We start from the raw sequence: 24,813 nt of genomic DNA on the forward strand, positions 1-24,813 counted from the left end.
TATGAAGTTCTCTGAGCAGTGCAGATGGGCTGCAAGAGTAGCTCATGGAGTATTGTCAATGATATACAGGAATTTTTCCAGCAGGGATAAGGAGGTGATTATTCCATTGTATAAGGCGATGGTCAGGCCACACCTAGAGTACTGTATACAGGTCTGGAGGCCTCATTTCAAGAAGGATGTAGAGCTGCTGGAACAAGTACAGAGAAGGGCAACAAGATTAGTGAATGGAACAAAGGGGTGCTCTTATGAAGAAAGGCTTAAGTTTTGCAAATTACAGTGTCTGGAGACTAGGCACCAGCGAGGTGATCTGATAGAGGTGTATAAAGCCTTGAATGGTTTAAGCATGCTCAATGCTGATGGAATTCTTCCTCTAGCTCAGAAAAATCACCTGAGAGGGCATAAATTCAAATTGAGGAAAGACAGATGTAGGATAGACGTGCGGAAATTTGCCTTTAGCCAGTGGGTGGTTGGTTGGTGGAACAGACTTCCATCCCTTGTGGTGGAGGTTGATAGCCTAAATAAGTTTAAGGCTCAGCTAGACAGGTATTTTGAACGAACAGAGGGGTGAAGTGGAAGTGGTTTTTTTTTTTTTTTTTTTTTTTGGCTGATGCTGCATAAGCTTGCTTTCTTGCATCAAATGCCTCTACTAATGCTAATGCTAATGAAAGTAGGCTTTGAAGGCTCAAATAATGCCCTGATCCATGGACTGAATTAGTGCAGTTGTGTTCTTTGGTAGAAATGCAACTCTGATCTTGCCATCTTTCATTTTCGAGACATCAACTGAAGAATAAGTTAAGCAGTGATCCGACAATTTTGGATTTCACAGCACCAGCAAGTGGCTCACCATGAAAGTAGGCTTTGAAGGCTCAAATAATGCCCTGATCCATGGACTAAATTAGTACATTAGTGCAGTTGAGTTCCTTGGCAGAAATGCAACTCTGATCTTGCCATCTTTCGATTTCAGGACATCAACTGAAGAATGAGCTGGGCAGTGATCCAACAATATAAAAGAGCCTTTTCTGCAAGTTTTTTGCAAAGCATGTTTTAACACTGAGGACTTCCAACTTTTACTGATGCAGAATGGCTTCAGCTTGTGATTTCCAGTCTTGTTTGCACACAGTAATTCTCTCTTTGTTAGTTTTCATGCCTGCTTTCTTGGGTGTCTTTTTAATACCCAGAAGTGAAAGTGATTCTTGCCCATACTCACCAGATGTGAGCTCCCAGGGGCTCACATCTGTGAGTATGGGCTTGGCACACCCAGGGTCCTGAGCTGGATATCATCATTCTTCTCTTTCTTGATGATTCCCTTCTACTTCTCTCTCTCTCTCTCTCTCTCTCTCTCTCTCTCTCTCTCTCTCTCTCTCTCTCTCTCTCTCTCTCTCTCTCTCTCTCAGAGTAATTCAGAATTTTTTTTGGCTGGTGCAGCATAAGCCTCAGGCTTCCTTGCACCATATAGCACCATATAGCTAATTGGGACCAACTGATGATGTTACCAACAGCAAATTCAAAATGGGAAGCATTCAAGGAACTAATCTTGGAAGCTACTAGGCTTTACATACTAACCAAGAAATATTGTTCAGGGTTCAGGCCTAAATGGTTGTCAGATGAACTAATGAGACATATGGCAGAGAAGAAAAATGCATGGGATACATACAAATTAATGGGTGACATGGAAGCCTATGATAGATATAAGTTGGTCTGTAACCAAGTCACAAAGGAGATTAGGCAGGCAAAGGCAGATTATGAGAAATCCTTGGCAAAGGATGCAAAGAAAAACAGAAAAGAGTTCTTTACCTATTTAAACTCAAGAAGGAAAGGGATGAATCAGATTGGTCCACTGGATGTTGATGGTTCAACAGTTGAGGATCCAGCTCAGGTGGCTAACAATCTAAACGAGTATTTTGCATCTACATTCACACATGAGGAGTTATTCAGGAAGGGGAATGTCGTAGGTGAAGTAAACATTGGCAGTGAGCTAGATGATTTTCGAATAACTGAGAGGAAAGTGGAGGAGAAATTGTTGAGGATAAACATAAAAAAGGCACCCGGGGTGGATGGGATCTATCCAGTTATATTAAAGGAGGCAGCAAAGGAAGTAAGCAAACCCGTAGCCATAATTATGAGAGCTTCTTTGGACTCAGGGGAGGTACCCATGGACTGGAGATGTGCAAATGTAACCCCAATTCACAAAGGAGGATCAAAGGCTGACACAAGTAATTATAGACCTGTTAGTTTAACTTCGGTTCCAGGAAAATTAATGGAGGCACTGGTTAAAGAAGCACTGCAGGATCATCTGGACAAGAATTCAGTTATAGCTCAGACACAGCATGGTTTTGTTAAGGGGAAATCTTGCCTGACCAATTTGATTGAATACTATGATGCAGTCACAAAAGAACTGGATGCAGGGAATAACTTTGATATTATATATTTGGATCTTAGAAAGGCTTTTGATACTGTTGCGCATGGAAGACTGCTGCACAAATTGGAGAAGTGTGGCATTGGAGGCAAATTGCTGCTATGGATAAAGGGATGGTTGAGTGGCAGAAGACAGAGAGTGGTAATCAATGGACACTGCTCAACGTGGACTAATGTTATTAGTGGAGTTCCTCAGGGTTCAGTGTTGGGTCCATTGTTGTTTTCTGTATTTATAAATGATATTGATGATGGTGTATCAGGCGTAATGTCCAAGTTTGCAGACGATACCAAGGTTGGCAGGGTTGTTAAGGACACTACTGATACTATGCTGCTGCAACAGGATCTGGAAAGGTTGAGCAGATGGGCTGAGAGGTGGCAAATGAAGTTTAACATTGACAAATGTAAAGTACTACATATGGGAAACAGTAACCCCAGATCAACGTATCAACTCTGTGGTACTACGCTGACAGCGGTAGAGAATGAAAAGGACCTGGGGGTAATTGTGCAGGCAGATATGAAGTTCTTTGAGCAGTGCAGACGAGCTGCAAGAGTAGCTCATGGTGTCTTGTCAATGATATACAGGAATTTTTCTAGCAGGGACAGGGATGTGATTATTCCCTTGTATAAGGCATTGGCCAGGCCACACCTTGAGTACTGTATACAGGTCTGGAGGCCTCATTTCAAGAAGGATGTAGAGCTGCTGGAACGAGTACAGAGAAGGGCAACAAGATTAGTGAATGGAACAAAGGGTTGCTCTTACGAAGAAAGGCTTAAGTTTTGCAAATTATAGAGCCTGGAGACTAGGCATCGGCGAGATGATCTGATAGAGGTGTATAAGGCTTTGAATGGCTTGAGCATGCTCAATGCCGATGGGATTCTTCCTCTTGCTCAGAATAATCACCTGAGAGGGCATAAATTCAAATTGAGGAAGGACGGATGTCGGATAGATGTGCGGAAATTTGCCTTTAGCCAGCGGGCAGTTGGTTTGTGGAATAGACTCCCATCGCTTGTTGTTGAAGTTGATAGCCTAAACAAATTTAAGGCTCAGCTGGACAGGTATTTCGAACGAACGGAGGGGTGAAATGGGAGTAGTGGTTGTTTTTTTTTTTTTTTTTTTGGCTGATGCTGAATAAGCTTGCTTTCTTGCATCATATGCCTCTGCTAATGCTAATAGTAATAATAATAATAGAGCAGTAGCCTGGAAAGCTAAGTACTGGGGATTTCAAGGACTGCTGGGAGTCATCATGGAACAAGTAAATACATAGGCTGTGTTAGGGTAACTAAGAGTTCAAATAAGTGCATGTATACATGCATGTACACCAATGCTAGGAGTATAGTAAATAAATTTGATGAACTTGAAGTGCTGGTCAGGACATCAAAGGCAGACACTGTTGGGATATCAGAGACATGGTGTCAGAGATATAATAAACAGAATTTAAATTTGGGGAGTACAATGTGAACAGAAAAGATAGACAGGACAGAAAGGTAGGAGGGGTCATGCTGTTAGGTTAGAAACACAAAAAATCTAAGGAAGTGCATCCAGTTGACACTGATGGACAGTACAGTGTTGAGTGAGTTTGGTGTGACATATGCACTCGCACTGGGAAAGCAAAAATGAAAGGAGGGGTGTGTTTTGGGCCTAATGACTGATGAGTACAACAAACAATGACTGATGAGTACAACAAACTTATAATGGGGGATTTTAAATTCCCAAATATAGACTGGAACTTGTGGGTTGGTCACTCGCATACCAGCACAACTTTTGGGGATTTACTGGATGATTGTTTCTTATGAATTGTTGAGGAGGCTTCCATCCTGCAGTGGGTTGATAAGGGCGGCAGTTTTTTTTTTTTTACAGCAGCATGCTTGAGAGGCAACCAGGGCAGTAATACTCTTGATGTGATTATCAGCAGTGATTATTCACTGCTGATAATCACATCAAGATTATCTTATAATAAGATTATCACTGCTCTTCGTGGACTAATGTTATTAGTGGTGTCCCCCAGGGTTCGGTGTTGGGCTCGTTATTTTTCTGTATTTACCAATGATAGTGACAACTTGAGATATCTCATGATGAGCCTTCCATCTCCAAAGCCATCCTTCAGAAGCTACAAATGTGACATCATCTTCATCGAGTAACTTATGAAATTTAATTGCTTGTGCTTTGAAAATAACCCATTTATTGGTACTCCTTCACTACACTTCTGCAGAACCACTTGTGTAAGCAGTGGTTCATATCAATGCTTTCACAAAGTCTAATTTTCATTCTTTGGATGTCTATTTCATCTTCTACAGAGTCTACGAAAGCATGCAATTTTTATTCCTCTTTCATCCAACTGTAGATCCTTTTTGGAATTCTATACTCGCAAAATATACTGCATTTTCTTTCACCAATCTTAATTCTTTTGATAATCTTGAACTTTTCTTCAACTGTTAATTTTTTCTTTTGATGGCCATTACTTCAGTCTTATTGATTTACTAATACTGTATTTACTGTGTATTTATTTCTGACATCCTAAAATTTACCTTCCGCATTTTGAAAAAATCAAAACCAAACCATTCAGCCTATCATAGTGCTGAAGTGATGTGATGTTGCCATAAATGACTTGTCAGTTTATGTATATTTTTGTCTCGGTTAGCCCTTTGCAGTTTTTGCTATCCTGAGTAACTTCTAGTTGAAGAAAAGATGTCACATGCTGTTCTTTATAAAAAAATTTACTTGGTAACTGAATGTAATGCACTTGACAAATGGTATCCATATTCTTCTCCAGAGGTAGATGTTTGCAATTGGCATTCCATTGATATATATACTCTTAATGCATCTCAAGTTGAGGGTAGAAACTGGAGTCTACAGTAATTAGTTTCTGATGAGCAATGCTGTTTACAAAAGTTACTTTGCAACTGACTACAGGCAGTTTCCGCTTTAAGAGTTCCTGGGTTTACGAGTTACTTTTTCAAATCTCAACAAAATCGAAAATATAAACATTAATTTCAATAAATAAACGCTAAACATTCATAAATTTGCCATTTCAAACCACACACATAGCTATATAATACAGTACTACTGTGTGTACATTTGTTTGTTCAGGCAGAGATAAGGAGGGAGGTCCAACTCTTAAAGAATTTTGGAAAGACTTCCATATTTTAGAAGCAATCAAAATAACAAAACTAGCATGGGACAGAATTACAGCGAAGAACATGAAGTACGTTTGGAATAAGCTCTGTCATCACTTTATTGATAATTTAGAAGGTAAAGCAACTGAGATTTGAGTTAAGATTCAAATTTCGAGTGCACTAGAAAAGTTGCTACAGATTTAAAAAATGCTTATGCATGCTACTGTGAAATTTATAAAGAAAAGAAAAGACTGTCTTGGAAATAAATGACTCTTGAAGCATTTCCAAAGGAGACAACTTCTTGGGCTTCCAACAAACCAACGAGTGTCAAACCAACAAAGAATGATGAACCATCAACAAGTGTGCATTTAGTTGATGATGAAGAATAAACATTCTTTAACACTTGCATAACATAAATAATTTATTTATTATTATAATTTGCTTGATTTAAAAGACTTTTCATTTTATTGTTTATGCTTAAACTATTGTTTAGTTGACCTTTACTTAACAATTACTATGGTCAAATTTCATTGTTGAGAATGTAACCTCTGTTTTCAACATTACATCTAAGGGAAATAAATTTCAGCTTTATGAGTTTGCTTCATGAGTGCACACTAGGAATGAATTAACTCGTAAAGCCAGAAATAACCTGTACTAAGTATATTGAAGTGAATATTCCCATGTGATCTGGACTTTGTGTTCCCAAGCAGTACAGAAATATGAATGCTATCGCACTCGACAGCAATGTAAGTTTGACAGATTAGTTCATGAGGCATATAACTCCTGTCACCAGCAAGGAGACCACGCAATGGACTGCTCACAGTTTGTTAGGTTACTCACCTTGGGTATGAAGTTTGCCATTCTCCCAAGCAGACCTCCCATCACTGAGATTGCCTTGGGTGTTGAAGCGTCATTATCATGTATCCCTTCAGAAGCTGCGAATAAGATTTGTCTGAAAACAGTGGTAGTACTGCAACATGACCGTCCTGTCATCTCTAATCTCAGTCAGTGCCAATCTCTGCCCTCAACTCATTGAAACGAGATGACTCTTTTGCCATTTTGCTGGCAGACAAGGGCCGTCAAACGGTCGTTTTGAACTGTTCCTACTACAATACGAAAGCAATGTTTGCCTCCCCCCCATCAGGATTCTAGAACAATAGAAGTCCGAAGTAAACAGCCTTGTCTACCATTGGTTTAGATCGGGGAAGATCAGAGTCCGCATTTTGGTACCTACTTGCCTCTGGGTGCCAAATTCCACAGCTCTACAGGCTGCCAAAGGTTCACAAGGAGGGTGTACCCTTGCACCCTATTGTCTCCTGCTGTGGTTCCCCAATGTACGAATTATCCAAGTTCATTTCCGATCTGCTCTTGCCCCTGGTGGGCAAGACTGCCCATACCATTTCAAACAGTGGGGAATTCTTGGGCTGAGTTAGCAGTCTATCCATTTCAGATGATCAGGTGATAGCCTCATTTGATGTGGCGTTTCTCTTCACTTCAATCTGTCCAACTAGCCATCACATGTGCAAAGGAGCTTCTAGAAAAGACCAGACCCTGAGCAGCAGAACTGCTGACGACATTTGCACAGCCCATAGATTGTGCCTGACTGGTGGTGCCATTATGTTTGGTGAGTCCATTTATAGGCAAATACACAGTACAGCCATGGGTTCGCCAGTTAGTTCAGTCACAGCAAACATTGCAATGGAGGAGCTGGAGTTGGGCATTTGTGGGTTTGCCAGATCCCATAGCTTTTTGGTGCCACTACAGGGATGATATGTTCATGGTCATTTCTCAGGAAGCTGGTTCTTATGCCACCTCAACTCTCTGTTGCCCTTCATCCAATTCACCATTGAATTGAAGTGGGGCAATGCCTTTCCTTTATTGGATATCCTCGTCTAGCACAAGGGTTCATGTTTAAAGACTTCGGTCTTCCGCAAGCCGATGTGTGCTGGCCAATTCACCAACTACCAGTCAGCACATGCATGCAGCCATCTTCTTGGCACGGCGTGAGCCCTACTAACCCGTGCCTGGACCCACCCCAGTTCTGAGGATGAGAGGCACACTGAGATTATTAAAGTTAAGGCAGATCTGGCAAGGTGCAGATACCCTACCAGTGCCCTGGATAGATGCAACCTACAGGCTCACGACCACATTGCCAACCGCAGGGCCCCACACAGTGATGATCCCACCTCAACCACATTTATCCCGTACTACCTAAACCTGTCGCAACAAATTTCTAGGGTCTTACAGGCTCATGGGATAAAGTGTTTACAACTTCCAGGAAGAAAGTTGTGGTCCTTCGTTTCGAGGGTTAAGACACCAGTTACACTGCAGAGTGGATTAGTGTACAGTATTTCATGCCATGATTGCACTGACTGCTACATTGGGGAAACTGGCAGAAGACTCAGTAATCGGGTCACTGAGCATGAGAAACTCATCAGTTCAGCAGACATGGATCACTTAGTGATTGCTGAGCACTTCTGGTCTACCCAACAGGACATCGATCCACGCTGCGACGTTGAGATTCTTGACCGATCCAATCACTATCATCACTGTGTCTGGATGGAATCGCTCCACACCTCATGTTGTAGTGGTTCCTTTAACCAGAACAGAGGATGTCGCATCAACCCCACCACTGAGGCAACTCTGCCATCCTCCTAGCTGACAAATGTTGGCACTCAGAGAATTCTTAAGTATTGCAGCTACAACTGCAAGCCTCCACTTCAATCAGCTAATTGTTGCAAGCACCTGTAGCATGTGATATTCACCACGCACGACCACCATAGCATGCACATGATATTCTGTATTTTTACAATAATGATCACAACTGAAGAAGGGCATCCCCTGTCCAAAAGCTTTTGTGTTTATTACTTTTGTTCTTTGTTCCTAACCTAGTTTATTAAATGGAATTTTAACTACAACCTGTTTGTTTAATCTGTTTTTGCCCAGTGGTGCAGCATTTTCACTTTTTCCAGTTTCCAATATGGAATTACTAGTTCTTTAAATATGCTATTTCTAAAATTTTTTTTTATTTATTTATTTTATTTTTTTATAATTCATTATGGAGCACACAATCATACACACAGTATATCCAAAACTGCAGCATGAAGAGGCACAGTATATAGAGGTTACACTATATTAGTTTCTTCCATTCTTCAGTTTTATAAAAATCAATAAGGGCACGAAATTTAATTTTTAAATTTCGTGCCCTTATTTCTGCATATATATATTATGTACACAAGAAAAATATTTAGAAACTTTTAATAATTCTGCTCTTTGTAAATTTACAGAGTTACACAGCATAAGTCATGTATAACCTTGAACTAGAAGGTCAGTCATTCAACATGCAACTGAAATATAAATATGAACCATGACATGTGAGCAGCACCTGAGTGAATATAAAGCACCAAAAGTTACAAAAACAGGTGCATGGCACTTGTTAGGCACTTTTACACTATTACTCTGTGAAAACCATAAAAATATTACTTCAAAAACAATTTGGATAAAACTATATCAATACTTAGGAAGGTAGAGAAAGTTTCAGAAATTAATCTTGAACCAACACTTCTTTTTCTTGCGACCCGACAGGTCCCACATGCCTGTTGCTGGGTTAACCAAGAACTGTGTGCATTCTGTTTACTCAACCTTCCAAATCCCCTTAGAAGTGTCTGGTCTTCATAGATTGCAATCCTTGAAACAAGTCATTCACTCACTCTGTCTGTCTGTGTCTCTACCGTGACGAGACCATGCTCCAACCAGCAGATCAGGTTGCGAACTTGATACAGGAGCGGGAAAAAATCATGCAACTGTTTTTTGGCATAAGAGAGACAATCAAAAGAATTGCAACGAATTGTTTTTGAAAAACAAAAAGATCATCCTTCCTTTCATCAATGTGTATTGCAGCTACTAACACAAAATCAAAGAAATTCATCTATTCAAAGTCACACTGGAAACAGGAAAAACTGGTGTAAAACCAAAACACTACAATGCGCATTTGATAAAAGAAAATGTTTGCTTTATTGTAATTGTTTTTAGAGAACAATATCGGTACAGTGTGTTTTCTGAGTTTCAAGAAACTATTTCTATTGATAGCTGAATTATAAACTTCGAAAACTTGCGTCGAAGGCACTTCACATGAGCACATTCGTAAAATCAAACAGTAGTAACCCTTTATTACGTGAAAAGTAATCCATTACTGCTCTTCACTGATGAGGTGACAAGAATCACTGAAATAGTTGTCTGGAGAAAGTAGCTTCTGTATTCATAATGTAATTACAACAATAAACAATTCATAGCCTAGTTTAATAGTGTTCCACTATTAATTAGTGGGTCTCACATACTTAAGGAAATTTCAATATACTATTTTGTTATGTAAGTTGCACGATGATAGCACTTCATGCATTTTATCTATAGTTGTTAATATGCCTAGTGAAAAAGTGAAACACATCTTCACAAATACAAAGTGAAAATATTTCACTTTGTATTTGTGAAATATTTCACTTTGTATTTCATCTTCACAAATACAAAGTAAAATATTGATATTCTAACTATCAATTTATAAAGTTTACTTACTTCCACAAAAGCATCTCTATCCTTTTTCATAACTTTGATACGTCAAAATTTTTGAAAAGTTCATCAGTTCAGTATCATTTTTAGTTATATGAAAAAATAGTAAGAGGTTCTTATGAAAAGCCTTTCATAAGAATTTCTTACAAAAAAATTGTCATTAGAAATCAAAGAATCATTTCTAAGTTTACGTAACATTAATGACCAAAGTGCCCATGGGATATTGTTGAAAAATTGTTTAAATAATTTCCAATTGTGGTCTTAACAAATGTAGTGAATCTTATATCCCTTCCCCCAAGTAAGTGAATGGCCATTAATCCTATTTATGAACGGTAAGGGAGCTCCAGAATTGTCAGAGATTTTATTTCACTCAAAAAGCAGGTGAGTAAGAAACATTTTAAGAAAGGGGCAGACATGAGAGGCCCAATGGAAGGGGAAAATTACCAGATAACAGCAACAGTGCACCAAATCCCACTTCATTAATGCTACTTACAAAAAACAACCCAACCAAACAAACACTGAAATTAAGATATTAAAATCAACTATGTAATCATATCTGTCAAAATATATGGTATAAAAAATGCAATTTCTTTTCTCCCCCACCCCAATGTTGTACATGTACTCCAGCATGTGGATGCTATATATGGGTAACAACTTCACTGCTGGCTTGACCGACAATCTTTATAAACTGAATTCAAAAATTACATGATTGAGTCAATCTGGATTGGAGAGGGCAGAGATATTTTTGAGCTTCTCATTATAGCTGAATTAGTCAGCCACAGGTGAAAGTTGCTTGACAAAAATATCCAGTTTTTCTTCCATCAAATTGAAGAAAATGGTTCTTAAAGTCAGGTTATTTTTCTCTCCAAGTGGATTAAAAATCTCATGAGACAGACATGTGCATCAACATGCAGTTAAACTGTTAAACTGTGAGTGGAGTCACCTAATGTCAGCCTTAAAATTTAAAGACATCCCTGAAGGGATGTCATTAAATTTTTAAAGTCCACAACTTAAGAAAAAAACATATCTTAAAAAAAAATGTACTTCAAAAATAACACAAACTTCAAAACTTCACTCTTCAAAAATAACACAAAAATAACACAAACAAGAGCATCCAGGCCAAAGATCTTCTTTGATGCTCTCTCTTCCACTTTTTGAGTACAAAGTACCATTTTTTGACCACTGAAGTACAAAGGATATTTGAAAACTTTGTGGCTTGAGTATGGGGTGTTTACTTGAGGTTTCTGGTAAATGTTACTTTTCAACATCAACATCTTTGGAATCAAGATACTTTTTCCATTGATGCTGCAATGAATTGAATATTCTGGCTGTGAAGAAAGTTTTCCCTTGGGCTTCCAGGAATGTATCCACTACAACAATAATGTCACTGTCAGTGGGAAATGGATGTCAGGTACAAATTTTTTCAAATTATGAAATAGGTGAAAGTCCAATGGTGCTAGATCTGAAGCATATGGTGGAGGATACAAGATTTCAAAGCCGCACTCATTTAAGTGCAGCCACGGCAATGACAGACTTGTGAGCAGGCATGTTGTCCTGGTGTAACATGACTTTTTCTGCTGTTTTACTCAGCATGAATTTTGCAAAGACATCTCACAAGGTCTGTGTAATATGCCCCTGTGACTATCTGGTATTTCTGAAGGTAATTCACTAGCAACACTCCATCAACATCCAAAAACCAATGCCATCACTTTGCCAGCAGAAGGAATTGACTTGGCTTTGAAAGGAAAGAAGAGCTGTGTTTTCACTGTTTGGACTGCTCCTTTGTCTCTGGCAGAAACTGATGAACCCATATCTCACCCATGGTCACAACCTTGCAAGGACATTTGCTGGATCTGCTTGAAAATGATGCAAATGTTCACTTCACTTGACAACTCTTGTGTTTTTTATCTGCTCTCAACAACTTTGGGACCCATCGTGCTGACACCTTTATCATAGTGAGAACCTCTATTATTATTTGGTACACATGTTCAGATGAAATGCCCAAGACACTGACAATGTACCGAACTATTACACAGCTCTTCTTTCCCTTCAAAGCCAAGTATAGGAAGAATAGGAAGGGACATCCTCCCCAATGTTGTAACCATATTCTCATGAATTGCTTTTGGCATTAATCCTTTTCCCCCCAAATATTTTGGATGATTGTGCAGTGGCTCATGTTGCCCATATTTCATTCCCATAATTTTGTTGACTTCAGGACCTGTAATTAAAAAAAGGTGTTACTGAAACTGCCTGAAACTAGGCAGGTTACTATTTGAAATACAGAAATTTTTAACATTATGCCACAAACTTTTCAAACTGCCCCACTGTAATCTTTGCCTGACATTGCCACCAACAACATGGACCTATTTTGCATAACTTTGACTTTTTTCTGTTTGTAAATGAGCATGCATTCTCTTCCACCTTGCTACAGATTCTATCATGAATGAGATTAAACTCAGATTAAACCTAGAAAGAAGGGGTAATCAATAGATTATATTTTGTGCATTAAGCAGGATTCACCTTAAGCACCATTAAAAATGAACTCTCATGCAACAAATGTGCAACAGTTTTCAGAACAGACTTGCCTTTCTTGGATGCCATAGCTGACCTTCTTCTCTCCCAGGTATCCCAAATTGGTATCTAAATTCTCCAGTTTTATCGAATACTTGAATACGATGGTTATTTGTATCAGCAACTATAATTTCCTCTTCTACACCAAGACAAAAGCCATGAGGAGAATTAAACTGACTTCGACCAGCTCCAAGCTGTCCAAACTTACATCTAAAATTATAAAAAAATAAAAAAAAAAACATAGATTACTAACATTAAACAAAATGCCTATAAGAATACTATTATGTACAATTTTAGACACTTTAACAGTATAAGTAATCTTTACTACTCAAAATTAGGCTTGCGTGTGCTAATCATTAGATGGCATATAATAATGGTATCCAATCTATCAATCAACTACCTAGAAACAGAAATGAATATTGTTTTTTAATAATGTTTTTAGATGCTTAAGAAGCTTAATTAAAATAATTTTTCTAGAAAATTTAACAATTCATCATAGAAAATGTACCACATTCTTCATAATTTTCCATTAATATTCTGCATTTGTTAAACATCTGTCCTATATTATTCATCACATATTGTTTGATCACATACTATTTGTCAAACACATTGCTTATATTATATAAAACCAACAAGAATGTAGTTTGGTATTTTAAAATGTAACTGCATCTTAAATTGTAATTTTGTGAAACAAATGACATACAATGATGAGATCTGTAGCAAAATATTGAAAAAAACAAAGTTTACAATTTTGCTGGAGATGTGGGGGGGGGGCATATCTTTCAATGACGTAAATGTGGTAAAGCTTTCTAAATTTAATTCCAAATTTTACAATAAATATCATCACTGGACATCAAAGGAAAAGGCACAAAGAGTTTACAGGATTTACTTAGTAATGGCAAAAGAAGCAGCAAAACAGACTGCAAAACCCATATCAATTACAGCATGAGTGAGACCAAGATATTCTAGCCAATCAGAGATATGCAAACATCTCTCCAATTTGCAAAGCTGGTTCAAGGGTAAATAATCTATAAATTTAACCTTTCTGGTAGGGAAAAAAATGAATCCACAGAATATACAGAAAGGTCACCTTGAAAGAAATGATTTTACAGAAGAAACAATGCACGAGTTTATTAAAGAGAAATGTCTAACAAATCTGATAAGCTATTATGATGCTGTTGCATAAAAAACTGGATAGAAATAATAAGTTTTAAATAGTATATTTAAACTTTAGTAAGGCTTTTTATACCATTCTACACGAATGCCTTTTGTGTAAATTGGTAAAGTATGTTATCAGTAAGAAAGTACAGTGGTAGATAAAAGGTTGTTTATAATTAGCTATTGTTTGAGTGGACTGAGACACAAAGAGAGGTTTCACAAGATCCCTTGTAATTTCTGATATTTATTAATGATGATCTTGAAGGCATAATATTATAGACTTTTACATATCTTAATGTAAAAATTTGCTGATGATACAAAAATGTTTGGGAGAGTGATAAATGATAGTAATCAAGGTACCATATTTCCCCATGTATAAGACGCACCTTAATTTTGGGGCCCGAAATTTGAAAAAAAAAAAAAAAATGTATTACATAAAGTTATTGAGAACAAGTTTTATTCATCATAAAATTCATACAACTCATCACTGTCAAAACTCCCATCCATTAGCTTGTCCTCATCTGTGTCTGATGACGAATCACTGTCTTCATATATTGCCTCGTCCTCAGTTCCATATGTGGCATTTGAAATGCCACACTTCTTAAATGACTTGACAACGATCTCAATCTTGATATTATCCCAGGATCTTTTCACCCAGGTACAAACTTCTCTTATAGCTGGTTTCTTCACTCTTCCTGCTGGTGTCAAATTGTCCCCAGAAGACTTCATCCATTGGTTCCATTCGTCTCTCATGGCAGCTTTGAAGGGTTTGTTAATGCTGACATCAAGTGGTTGGAGCTGGGATGTCAAGCCTCCAGGTATGACGGCAAGTTTTGTTTTTTGCTCTGCAGCAAAAAACAAAACTTGCCTTCTTTGTATTTTCTTCTTCTTCCTTCTTCTTTGTATTTTTTGTTATGTGTGCCCTGAACTGATCAAGCACCAATAGGGCAGGTTTGCGTAAGAGCCCACCTGGTCTCCTGCTCCAAACTTTCTCAAACCAGATCTTCATCCCATCCTGATCCATCCAACCCTTGTCATGAACATGGACAATCACTCCTCGAGGAATGTCTTCTTTTGGCATTGTTTTGCATTTGAAAATCAGCATAGGAGGCAGCTTGGTTCCATCGGCACAACAAGCTAGAACAACTGTATAATGGCTCTTTTCATATCCACTTGTCTTCACAGTTACAGTTTTCACCCCCTTCTTATTAACAGTTCTATTATTTGGGACATCAAATTGAAGGGGGACTTCGTCCGTATTTGCAATCTGTCCAAACTCAAACTGGTGTGTCTTCCGACATTGAATGACAAAACAATGAAATTCAAGGCCTTCTGCTCACAGCTTTCAGGCATCTTTTGGGCAAGTCTGGTGCGTGTACGCATGCTTAGTCCATTCCGTTTCATGAACCTGAAGCACCAATTGTGTCCTCCTTTGAAATCAGTAACTTCTTTTTCATCAGCAATTCTTCTTGCCTCATGCTGAACCATCTTTGTGGACACAGGAATTCCAATTGCCCTTTGCTCCTCAATCCATATCTTCAATTCTCTCTCTAAATCAGGCCATTTTGCCGACTTGCCTCTCATGGCCTTCTTCTGCCGTGGCGTTTTCAGTAGGGTTTCTTCTTCCCATAGCCAGTCTCGGATTGTTTTCTCAGTTGGAGGAGGACCAAACTTACGTTCAGCAGCACGATTTCCATTCCCTTTTGCAAACTGGATCACTTTTAACTTGAATTCAGCACTGTACGAAAATCTTTTCTGAGCCATTTCTGGGCAGAACGTGGCAAAATGTAGCCTAATATACCGGTAACAAGTGCGAAACAATGAGCGCAAAGACAACAAGCGCGAAAAAGCAGGAAATGCAAGTAAAAAAAAAAAAAAAAAAAAATCTACAACCACTGTATAAGGCACACCCAGTTTTTATACCCCAAAATTTTCGAAAAAAGATGCGTCTTATACATGGGGTAATACGGTATATTTTAAATGTTGAAGACAAATGTCTTCCAAAACAGTATAGTAGTTTCATCACTCTATCACTCATTTGAAGAGGTCTGGGTTCAAATCCCAATATTTCTAAAGGCCTCTTTAATCATGGTTGTAGTTAGCTGATCTCAGATGAAGGGAGTAGTATTCCTTCTGTATGTTATTCCAGGTTTATATCCCCAAGCAAATCAGCCCTGCACAAGTATGTGTTCATGCAAATTATGTATGAATGTATGCATGTGTACAGATAAGAAATAATATGACCTAAATTGTGAGGTACATAAAAACCCTGTGACAACCTGGACATTTTTTTAAAAATAAATCTCAAAAATTGCAGATGAGCATATTACTGAGAAATATAAGGTTCTATATTTGAGTAATAGTGATTCCAAATTATCTATTACACAGGAAGCAACAAACTTAAGGTTCAGAATGAAAAGACTTTGAGAAATGGTGTAATCCAATATAAGTTCCCCGCTCTGCTCTCTTTCAGATACAACTTACAGTAAGGCACATCCCGATTGATTGTCCATCCTATTCAGCCATTCGTACCATCTCCTTTTGATCATTAGCAAATTTGCAAGCTCCTCTGACTCTCTCTGGTGACAAAGCGAACCTAAATAAGCTCTTTATGTATATTAAAGATCTTGAAATAATAAATACACTTTGATATATCCATAAATCATTCAAATGAAAACAGCGACTCTGGCAGACACATATTGGCCATAGTTGCCCTTTTGTCGTGAAACCTACATAACAACAACAACCAATATAAGTTCTCTCAACAGTGTAGACAGACTGCTACCCAGCACACAGTGTTTTTATCTACATACTGAAGTTTGTTAGTAGGTAGAAATAGATAATATTATACCATATTTATACTATGTTTAAATCACATCTTGATTATAAACAGGTTTGGACACCCCACCTCCCAATATCTGGAAGGATGTAGATCTGCTAGAGAAGTTCAGAGAAAAGCAACAAAGTTAATATCTTGTTGTTCTTAACTTCATATTGATATAAAGGTACATTCCTGTACAGAAAGAGGGGGGAGAGCTTTTATTTCATGGGTTTCAAAGTCTTTGGATAAGGCATCTATGTGATATTTACAGCTTTGAAAGGATTTAGTAAATTAAATAATAGTATTAGTATTGGACAATATGGTAGAAGAAAGCCAGGCAAAAAAAATGTTTCACTCCTTGCCTAGGTGCTGATCCAGCTGATCTTTGAATTTCCCCAGGATGTCAACCTCAGTTACCCATAGAAATAACTTATTCCAGTAATTAACAACCCCGTGGCTAAAATAAAACTTCTTAAAAAATTTTCTAGTTTATCCAGCCTAAAACTTCTCTTATAACTTCAATTTATGGTTCCTAATTCAGTATCATTTATAACCATGATTAATTATCAGATAAATTACCATCTGCTCCTCGTACGGAGAGGTTTGTGTTAAATTCCTGTTCATAACAAAAGGAATTTCTAAAGCCATTTTCAAATTGAGACTGTAGTGGCTGATCTCAGGCAGAGAGTGAGTGTAGGGTTTTTACCCTGTGAATTATTCTAGGTCAGTCAGAACACACAATAAGCAAATTAGCCCACGAATACACACTTATACAGACAAAATATATCATGTGGATATGAGCATCTGTTCCAATGCCATTAAAATAATAATTTGAATTTTAAAAAATTTTTCTGTTTGTCCTTGGAAAGAAGATAAGTATGGTATATAAAAGCAAAAAGAAAGGATGACATTCCTTTTCAAGCATTTCCCTTAGGAGCTTTTAGGAAAAAGAGCTATTTGTAACAAAACAAATTTAAAGATCGTCAGAAATCAAGAACTATATAATTTTTTTAAAGAGAAATTGTTTGGTATCCAGGACATCAAACACAATGAATTAAGCAATTCATCACCAATTATGACACCTCTCAAGCTAAATGGCAGAAAGACTGTCCAAAAATTTCTGCCTACTCAGTGAATACACTGTCACCTAAAATGGTAAAAAACATTTACATCTGAAGATTTGCTCAAAGAAATTCAAATTACCATTGCTCCATTTGGTGGAACACCATATGAAACACCTCTAAGAGCATAAGATCAGGATGGAGCCTGATAAATGTTCCAGAGCAAGAAATACTTTCAAAACTATGAAGATCAGAAGGTTATAAACTTGAAAAAGAATAATGATTAAAAGAAAAGGTGTGTTCATCTCCTTTCACAACATCTTCCTAAGTAATTTGCCAAATCTATTCAAAATTAAAGCTGGCCACTTCAACCAAATTATGCATGTCCTTTCATACCAAATCCAATCTGGCGCTGTAACACCAGACTAGATTTGTTATATAGAATTTTGGTACACAAAAACAGCATTTCAATTTGGGCAAATTGTGGATCTAACAAATATGCACAAACATCACTATATCCAAACTGCAGGGGCAATCACCCTGCACAACTTAAGACTTGCGAAATCTGAAAAAGACGGGGAAAAAAATACTAAACAGATCATAGTGACTTACCAAGAAGTTTACAAAATTCATCAAAAATAGACCTATGGTGCAGTCATGAAAGGAAAATGACCAACAACATAAACAACCTAAACTAAGTTTAGGTTGTTTAAGGAAAATGACCAACAACATAAACAACCTAAACCTAAAAAAAGTTACGGATAACCGTAACTTATCCTCCAATTATATCAATAACAGAATAAGCCTGGACCACTTTTGCAGGTTCAAAATGCTGAGTCTAATAAATATAACTAGCAACACTGATTGCAGACGCACTTAACATTGCTTTGGTTTTTTCAAGGAGACAGATGCTAGCCTCAACCCCAATGAACCAACATTATAAATACATTGGCGAACAAAAAAACTGTATCACTTATGAATTTTGTAAATAATGTGTTTTGCGCTGCATTGTGGGTTGCAGTAATGTTCGAAATGCATTTGTTAGATGGGATTTATATCTTTGTGAATGAAATCCAATAAAAAGACTCCACCTGATATACCTAACTGCCATAAATATCTTCCCAAAGGGTAAAATGTGTAATTAATGGAAATACAAGAAATCATGCAAATAGAAATAATGCAACCAAACATACATTTTATTGCATTTACGTGTACAAACTGAAATGACAAAATTAACGTAATAGTATTATGTACTGTAAATCAGCAAAATAAGTCCTCAATATTTTGTTGTTCCTCCTTGAGCTGCAATTACAGCCTTGTAATGGTCTGGCATAGAGTTAATCAACTTCTAGACATGTGGTTGCCCAATTTCGTGGCACCCTTACAATGCTCTCCTGCAGCTGAATCTTACTTGTTGGCTTCTGGGCAATTTTAGACGACATTATATACTAGCAATTTTCAATAGGGTTCAAAGGTGGACTGTTGCCAGGACAGTCCAACACTGTAATGCCAGCATTTCTGAGGTATGACTGCACCTTAAGGGAGAGAAAAAAAAAAAAAAAAAAGTATGTCTTAAGTCTTGCGAGACAAGAAGACAAACTCATCATTAAATCTAAATAGCATAAAACTTACCAATTTTGCTGTGTGGCAAGGTGCTGAGTCCTGTTTAAAAATGCAGTTTTGGATTCTGTGTGGTGACCCTAATAAAGGGTTTCAGGCACTTCTCCAAGATAGCTGTTGTTGTTGTTGGGTTTAACGACACATAGGCTACTTGGGCCATATTGTGTCTTTCTAATGGTGAATATGAAATAACTATATTTTATTATATATTCCTATCGGGTTTAGGAAAGTAAATAGTTCTTTTTTATTAGGATCATCTCCCAGAATCTGCATTAAATTTATTGATGTCTGAGAATGAATTTGTTTTATTACAGGGTGAGAGGAGTTGGTATTAGTATTTATGGCAGAGACTTTTATGGCAGGTATTAGTATTTATGGCAAAAATTCAGTTATCCGATCAAGAGCTAAATTAATAGCATAAAGCTCAGCAGTAAAGATACTGCATTCTGTTGGTAATGAAACAGAAATGGTGAATGAAGGGAAGACTGCTGCAGTACCTACTTGGGTCTCAGTTTTTGATCCATCTGTATAGATTTTACAGGCCTCTGAGTTAGAAGAGTGAGTTTCATGTAATTGTGCGATATTGGAGGGCGACAAGGTGCTCTTACCCCACTGTTGAAAATAATCGTCGTAATTAACAGAAATATTTGTCCAAGGTGGATCAGGAGGTGTCATGTCCTGAAATATATTGCTGATGTCTATATTCCATGCTTGAGTGAGTTCTTTAAGTCTAAGTGCAGCAGGTCGGTTTTCATTTGGCTTACTGTTATAAAATGACTCCCATGCGGTATTATACAGATATTTCCAACTAGGGTGGGAGGGAAGACTGCGAATTTTTGCGGCATACATCAAAAGTAATGTTTTCCTCTGAAGATGTAAAGGTAGTTCATGAGCTTCGATATAAAGGCTCTGAACTGGGGAGGTTCTGAGAGCCCCTAGAGAAACTCTCAGCGCACTGTGCTGGATCGTATTCAATCGCTCTAAAGTAGTTCTTCTCGCAGAGTCATACACTGGAGAGCCATAGTCTAAGCGGGACCTGATGAGAGCTTGATAAAGATGGATCAGGGTATGTCGATCAGCACCCCATGACATAGATGACACACACCGGAGAATATTCAACTTTTTCAAACAGATAGTTCTAAGATAAGCCACATGTGCTTTAAAGTTCAGTTTCTTATCCAGTACGAGAACAAGAACACGGACAGTGTGAACAAGAGGAATTGAAATGTCATCGATCTTTAGCTCAGGATCGGGATGTAGTGAGCGTAATTTGCAAAAATGAGTAGTGGTGGATTTCTGCTCAGCTAGGCGGTATCCATTACGCAAGGTCCACGATTCTATTCTGGCGAGAGCAATTTGTAACTGTCTTTCAACAGTATTCATACTTTGTGACTGGCAGGATATGGTGAGGTCATCTGCATACATGTATATTTGGATGGTTTTTGGAAGTTCTTCCAATATGTTGTTGACTTGAATTGCAAATAGGGTAGCACTCAGTATGGAACCCTGTGGAACACCCTCTTCTTGAATGTGAGTTGTTGATAGCACGTTTTGATATCGGACTTGAAAGGTGTGTAACCTTAAAAAGTTCTGGATGAATTGTGGAAGGTAGCCTCTCAGCCCCAACTGATGTATATCTTTAATAATACCACGACGCCAAGTGGTATCAAATGCTTTCTGAATATCTAGGTTCACCATCACTAGATGTTGTCTCACGACAAAAGCGTTACATATGTTAGATTCAATTTTGAGTAGTAAATCTAGGGTAGATCTGTTTTTACGAAAGCCATATTGGTGATCGGAAAGAACGTTTTGGAAGTCTAGAACCCAGATGAGCCTTTTATGCACCATCCTTTCAAAGATTTTGACCAAACAGCTTGTCAATGATATTGGTCTGTAATTTTCAACTATGGAAGGATCTTTACCTGGTTTTAGAATAGCACAAACATAGGAATGATGCCATGAGAGAGGACATGTATTTTCTGCGAAGATCCGGTTATAAAAGTGTAATAGTATGTAGAGATCGGCTTCGCATAGATGCTTCAGCATACTGTAGTGAATGCCGTCTGGTCCTGCTGCACTATTTGGAGATTTGCTTAAGGATTCTTTGAGTTCAGCTAGAGAAAAGGGTTGGTTATACAGAAGTGAGAGTCTATTTGAAAAATTAAATTTATGACGTTCCTCAACAGTTTTAATGCGTTGAAAGGAGGCGACATAAGAAGAGGAGGCGGAAATGTTATAGAAATATTCTGTTAGAGCATTTGCAATGACAGTAGAAGAGGATAGGTCCTGCCCATTCCATTGTATTATCGGAGATTGCTGCGGAGGAAATTTTCCATTCAGAGCTTGTATTTTTTTCCATATAATTCGAGTGTCAGTATTTTTGTTAATAACTGATGCGAAGTTGATCCAGGAGTCACATTTTGCTTTCTTCCTAATTTGCCTTGCTTTTGCTCTGAGTTTTTTGTATAAAATTAGATTGGTAGTAGTTGGGCATTTGCAGAACTGGTTCCAAGCACGGTTTTTTCTACTTTCGCTTTAGAGCAATCTGCATTCCACCACTGGTTTTTGTGTACACACTTGCACTGGTCTGATTTTGGGATGGAAATTTCTGCTGCAGATAAGATTTGGCTGGTAATGTGGTCAGTTACGCCATCAATATGTTGATGTTGAACATATTGAGTGTCGAGTAGGACACAAGTTGAGTAGTTTACCCAGTCTGCTTTATAAAAATTCCAAGAAGTACGGCCTTTAGGACATGACACGACCTGGGATTCAATTGAACTGATAATAGGAAAATGGTCACCGTGGAATGGATCGTTCAGCACTAACCATCCCATGCTTGCAAAAAGAGATTCTGAACAGATGGATAAGTCTTTGGCTGAGGTAGTACCTGTAGGTAGTTGTATATAAGTTGGAGAGCCAGAATTCAGCAGTCAGGTTATGGTTATCCAGGAATGTTTCAATTATTTGGCCTCTCCTATCCATGGTGGAAGATCCCCACAATGGATGGTGGCCGTTGAAATCACCGAATAAGTAGACAGGAGGCGGCAGTTGTGCGATTAGATTGTCAAGTTCAGTCTGGGAGCAAGGATAATTGGGCGAGATATAAATGGATGCAAGCGTTAATGATACTCCCATTGCCATCCGAACTGCTACAACTTCTAAGGAGGTTTGTAGCTGGATATGTTTTGACGGTATAGTAGATTTTACAAGAACAGCTACCCCTCCACGGGCAGGACCATCAGAATCTGTCTCGTCTAAACATGGTGTAATTTTTGAATCTGAGAGAGACTTTTGGTGATAGAAATGTTTCCTGTAAGCATACACCTACTGCATTTGTTTGAAAAAGTAAATCACTCAGGTCATCAAAATTATTGCGTAATCCTCTACAGTTCCACTGTATGAATTTGTTCATTGTTTGGATTTGATTGAATAAGATTGATCTGACTGTTTTTTCTGAGAAGGCTTCAGTCTGCTTTGTTTTGATTTTTCATGAAAAGGTTGGGCGTCCTGTTTCTATGGTATCATTAGCATATAATTCTAAAACTGATTCTTCATCCTCTGGTTGAATATCAATTTCCATTTTCCTATTGGATTGTTTCACTTTTTCCTGGTCTTCAACATTTGCTGATTTTGCTGTTTCAGGCAATGATGGGATAGCATCAGTTGGGATACTAATTGGTGTATTGCTGGTCTCGTTCACTGTAAGTTTCTTTTTGGATGTTAGTGCAGTTTTGGCCCAGGTGGAAAAGAACTGCTTGGTTCTATGGAGACATCTGTTTGTGTTGCAAATGAGCAGCTACTTCTGGTTACTGATGCATATGATCTGCTAGGCATGGTTAACAGCACTTGCGTTCTTGCTTCAGGATATGTGACTTTATTGCTCCACTTTATATTTCTGGATTTTTTTTCCTGTTTTACAGAGGTCATATGCTTTAGAAAATGCAGGATGGCTTCCTTGACAGTTTGGGCAAGTAGGAGAGGAAGCTGTACACTCTTCTTGGGAATGCTCCTTAGAGGCACAAATAGGACACACAGCATCGCCTCTGCATGCAGTCTGTTCATGGCCGTACTTCTGGCACTTAAAACAGCGAATGGGATTCGGGATGTAAGGTCAAATCTTGCAGTTTAAATAACCTGCTTTGACAGAAGATGGAAGATTTGGAGTGCTGAACGTCAAAATAATGGACCTAGTTGGTAGTAGGTTGCCATCTTTTTTGGTCATTATTCTCCGTGCATGTGTTACCTTTTGTTCGCTAAGCTCTTGTACTATTTCTTCTTCAGAAACAGTTAATAGGTCCCATTCACTGATAACGCCTTTAGACGTGTTCAGGGTGTTATGGGGCATAACCAACACTGGAATATTGTTGAATGTTGTTAAATTTAACAATTTTTCTGAATGAGATGTTTTTGAAGTTTCAATTAAAAGGTCTCCTGATTGGAGACGCTTCACCATTTTGGGGGATCCAACAACCGATTCTAAACATTTCTCTATCAGAAAAGTCGATAGCTTGCTGACAGGTTGTGCGGACAATGAGTGCATTATAAGAAATGCTGGCACATCTGAAATCTGTTTTTCCATCCGAAGTCTCTTCGGACGATTGGACTCATGTTCTGAGACAGAGTTAACAACTTTGCCACCTGTGAGCTCCAGAGATGGATATTAATTGCAATCCATCGTTGCTCCTTTTAGCCCTGGAAGAGAGAATTCCTTCTCCCAGATTACCGGCCCCGCCACGTGGAGGCAGGAGCGGTGCCAACCAGTGACCAAGCGATCAACAGAAGAGGAGAGCAGTACGCTGCTATCGATAGCAGTGACGTTGCAAGCGGGGTTAGCAGTAACGCTGCTAGCGGTGAAGCAGTGACATTGCTCAGCGAGGGAAGCAGTACCATTGCGAGCGGTGGAGGGATTATCTAAGCACTAGTACTCACCCTAGGAAAATCGCCAGAAAATCAAACTAGAAAGATCGCTTGGCACTCGGGGCCTCCAAGATAGCAGTGTAGGTTTCTGCATTTACCATTCCATTAATAAACTTAATTCACCCCACCCCTTTGCTTGTTATGCATCCCTTAGACCATCTGACTGGTGGGGAACTTTACAGTCTATGTTATGCAATCAGGATGGTATGCCTCCAATTTCTGTCTTCTGACATATAGCTTCTCACCCGAGCCACCAGGCTGAATTTTGATTTGTCACAAAAGATGGTGTCCCATTGCTCTTTTGTCAATGAAACATGCGTTTTACCCCAAGCAAGTCGCTTCTTCCTCATTTGTTGGGTCAACAAAGGCTTCTTCTTGGGACGACAGGCATGCAGACTACATTCCAAAAGCAGCCTTTGGTTAGTTCGCACACTTGTTTCAACACCAGAGACCATCTCAAAGCCCAGTTTTAGATCGCGAGCACTAGCATGGAGATTACGAAGGCATAACCGTTTCAAATATTGGAAAGGCATAGTCACTATCTTACAGCTTGATCCAAGTCTTATC

The 24,813-nt window shown here is 38.3% G+C and overlaps 1 protein-coding gene across 2 annotated transcripts in view; it reads right to left on the reverse strand.

Annotated features, from left to right (window-relative positions):
• LOC150082000 (protein meiotic P26-like) overlaps positions 1-24,813 on the reverse strand; it is a 263,546-nt gene that overhangs the window by 38,058 nt on the left and 200,675 nt on the right. For both annotated transcript variants that reach the window (XM_090379044.1, XM_090379043.1), the window contains exon 10: positions 12,678-12,873. In XM_090379044.1, coding sequence (XP_090235170.1) covers positions 12,678-12,873 — 196 coding nt within the window. The remainder of the gene's footprint in view (positions 1-12,677; positions 12,874-24,813) is intronic.

Source organism: Mastigoproctus giganteus, chromosome 8 (genome assembly GCF_048544385.1).
Source record: "Mastigoproctus giganteus isolate SK-2022 chromosome 8, ASM4854438v1, whole genome shotgun sequence".
In the NCBI taxonomy this organism is placed as follows: Eukaryota; Metazoa; Arthropoda; class Arachnida; order Uropygi; family Thelyphonidae; genus Mastigoproctus; species Mastigoproctus giganteus.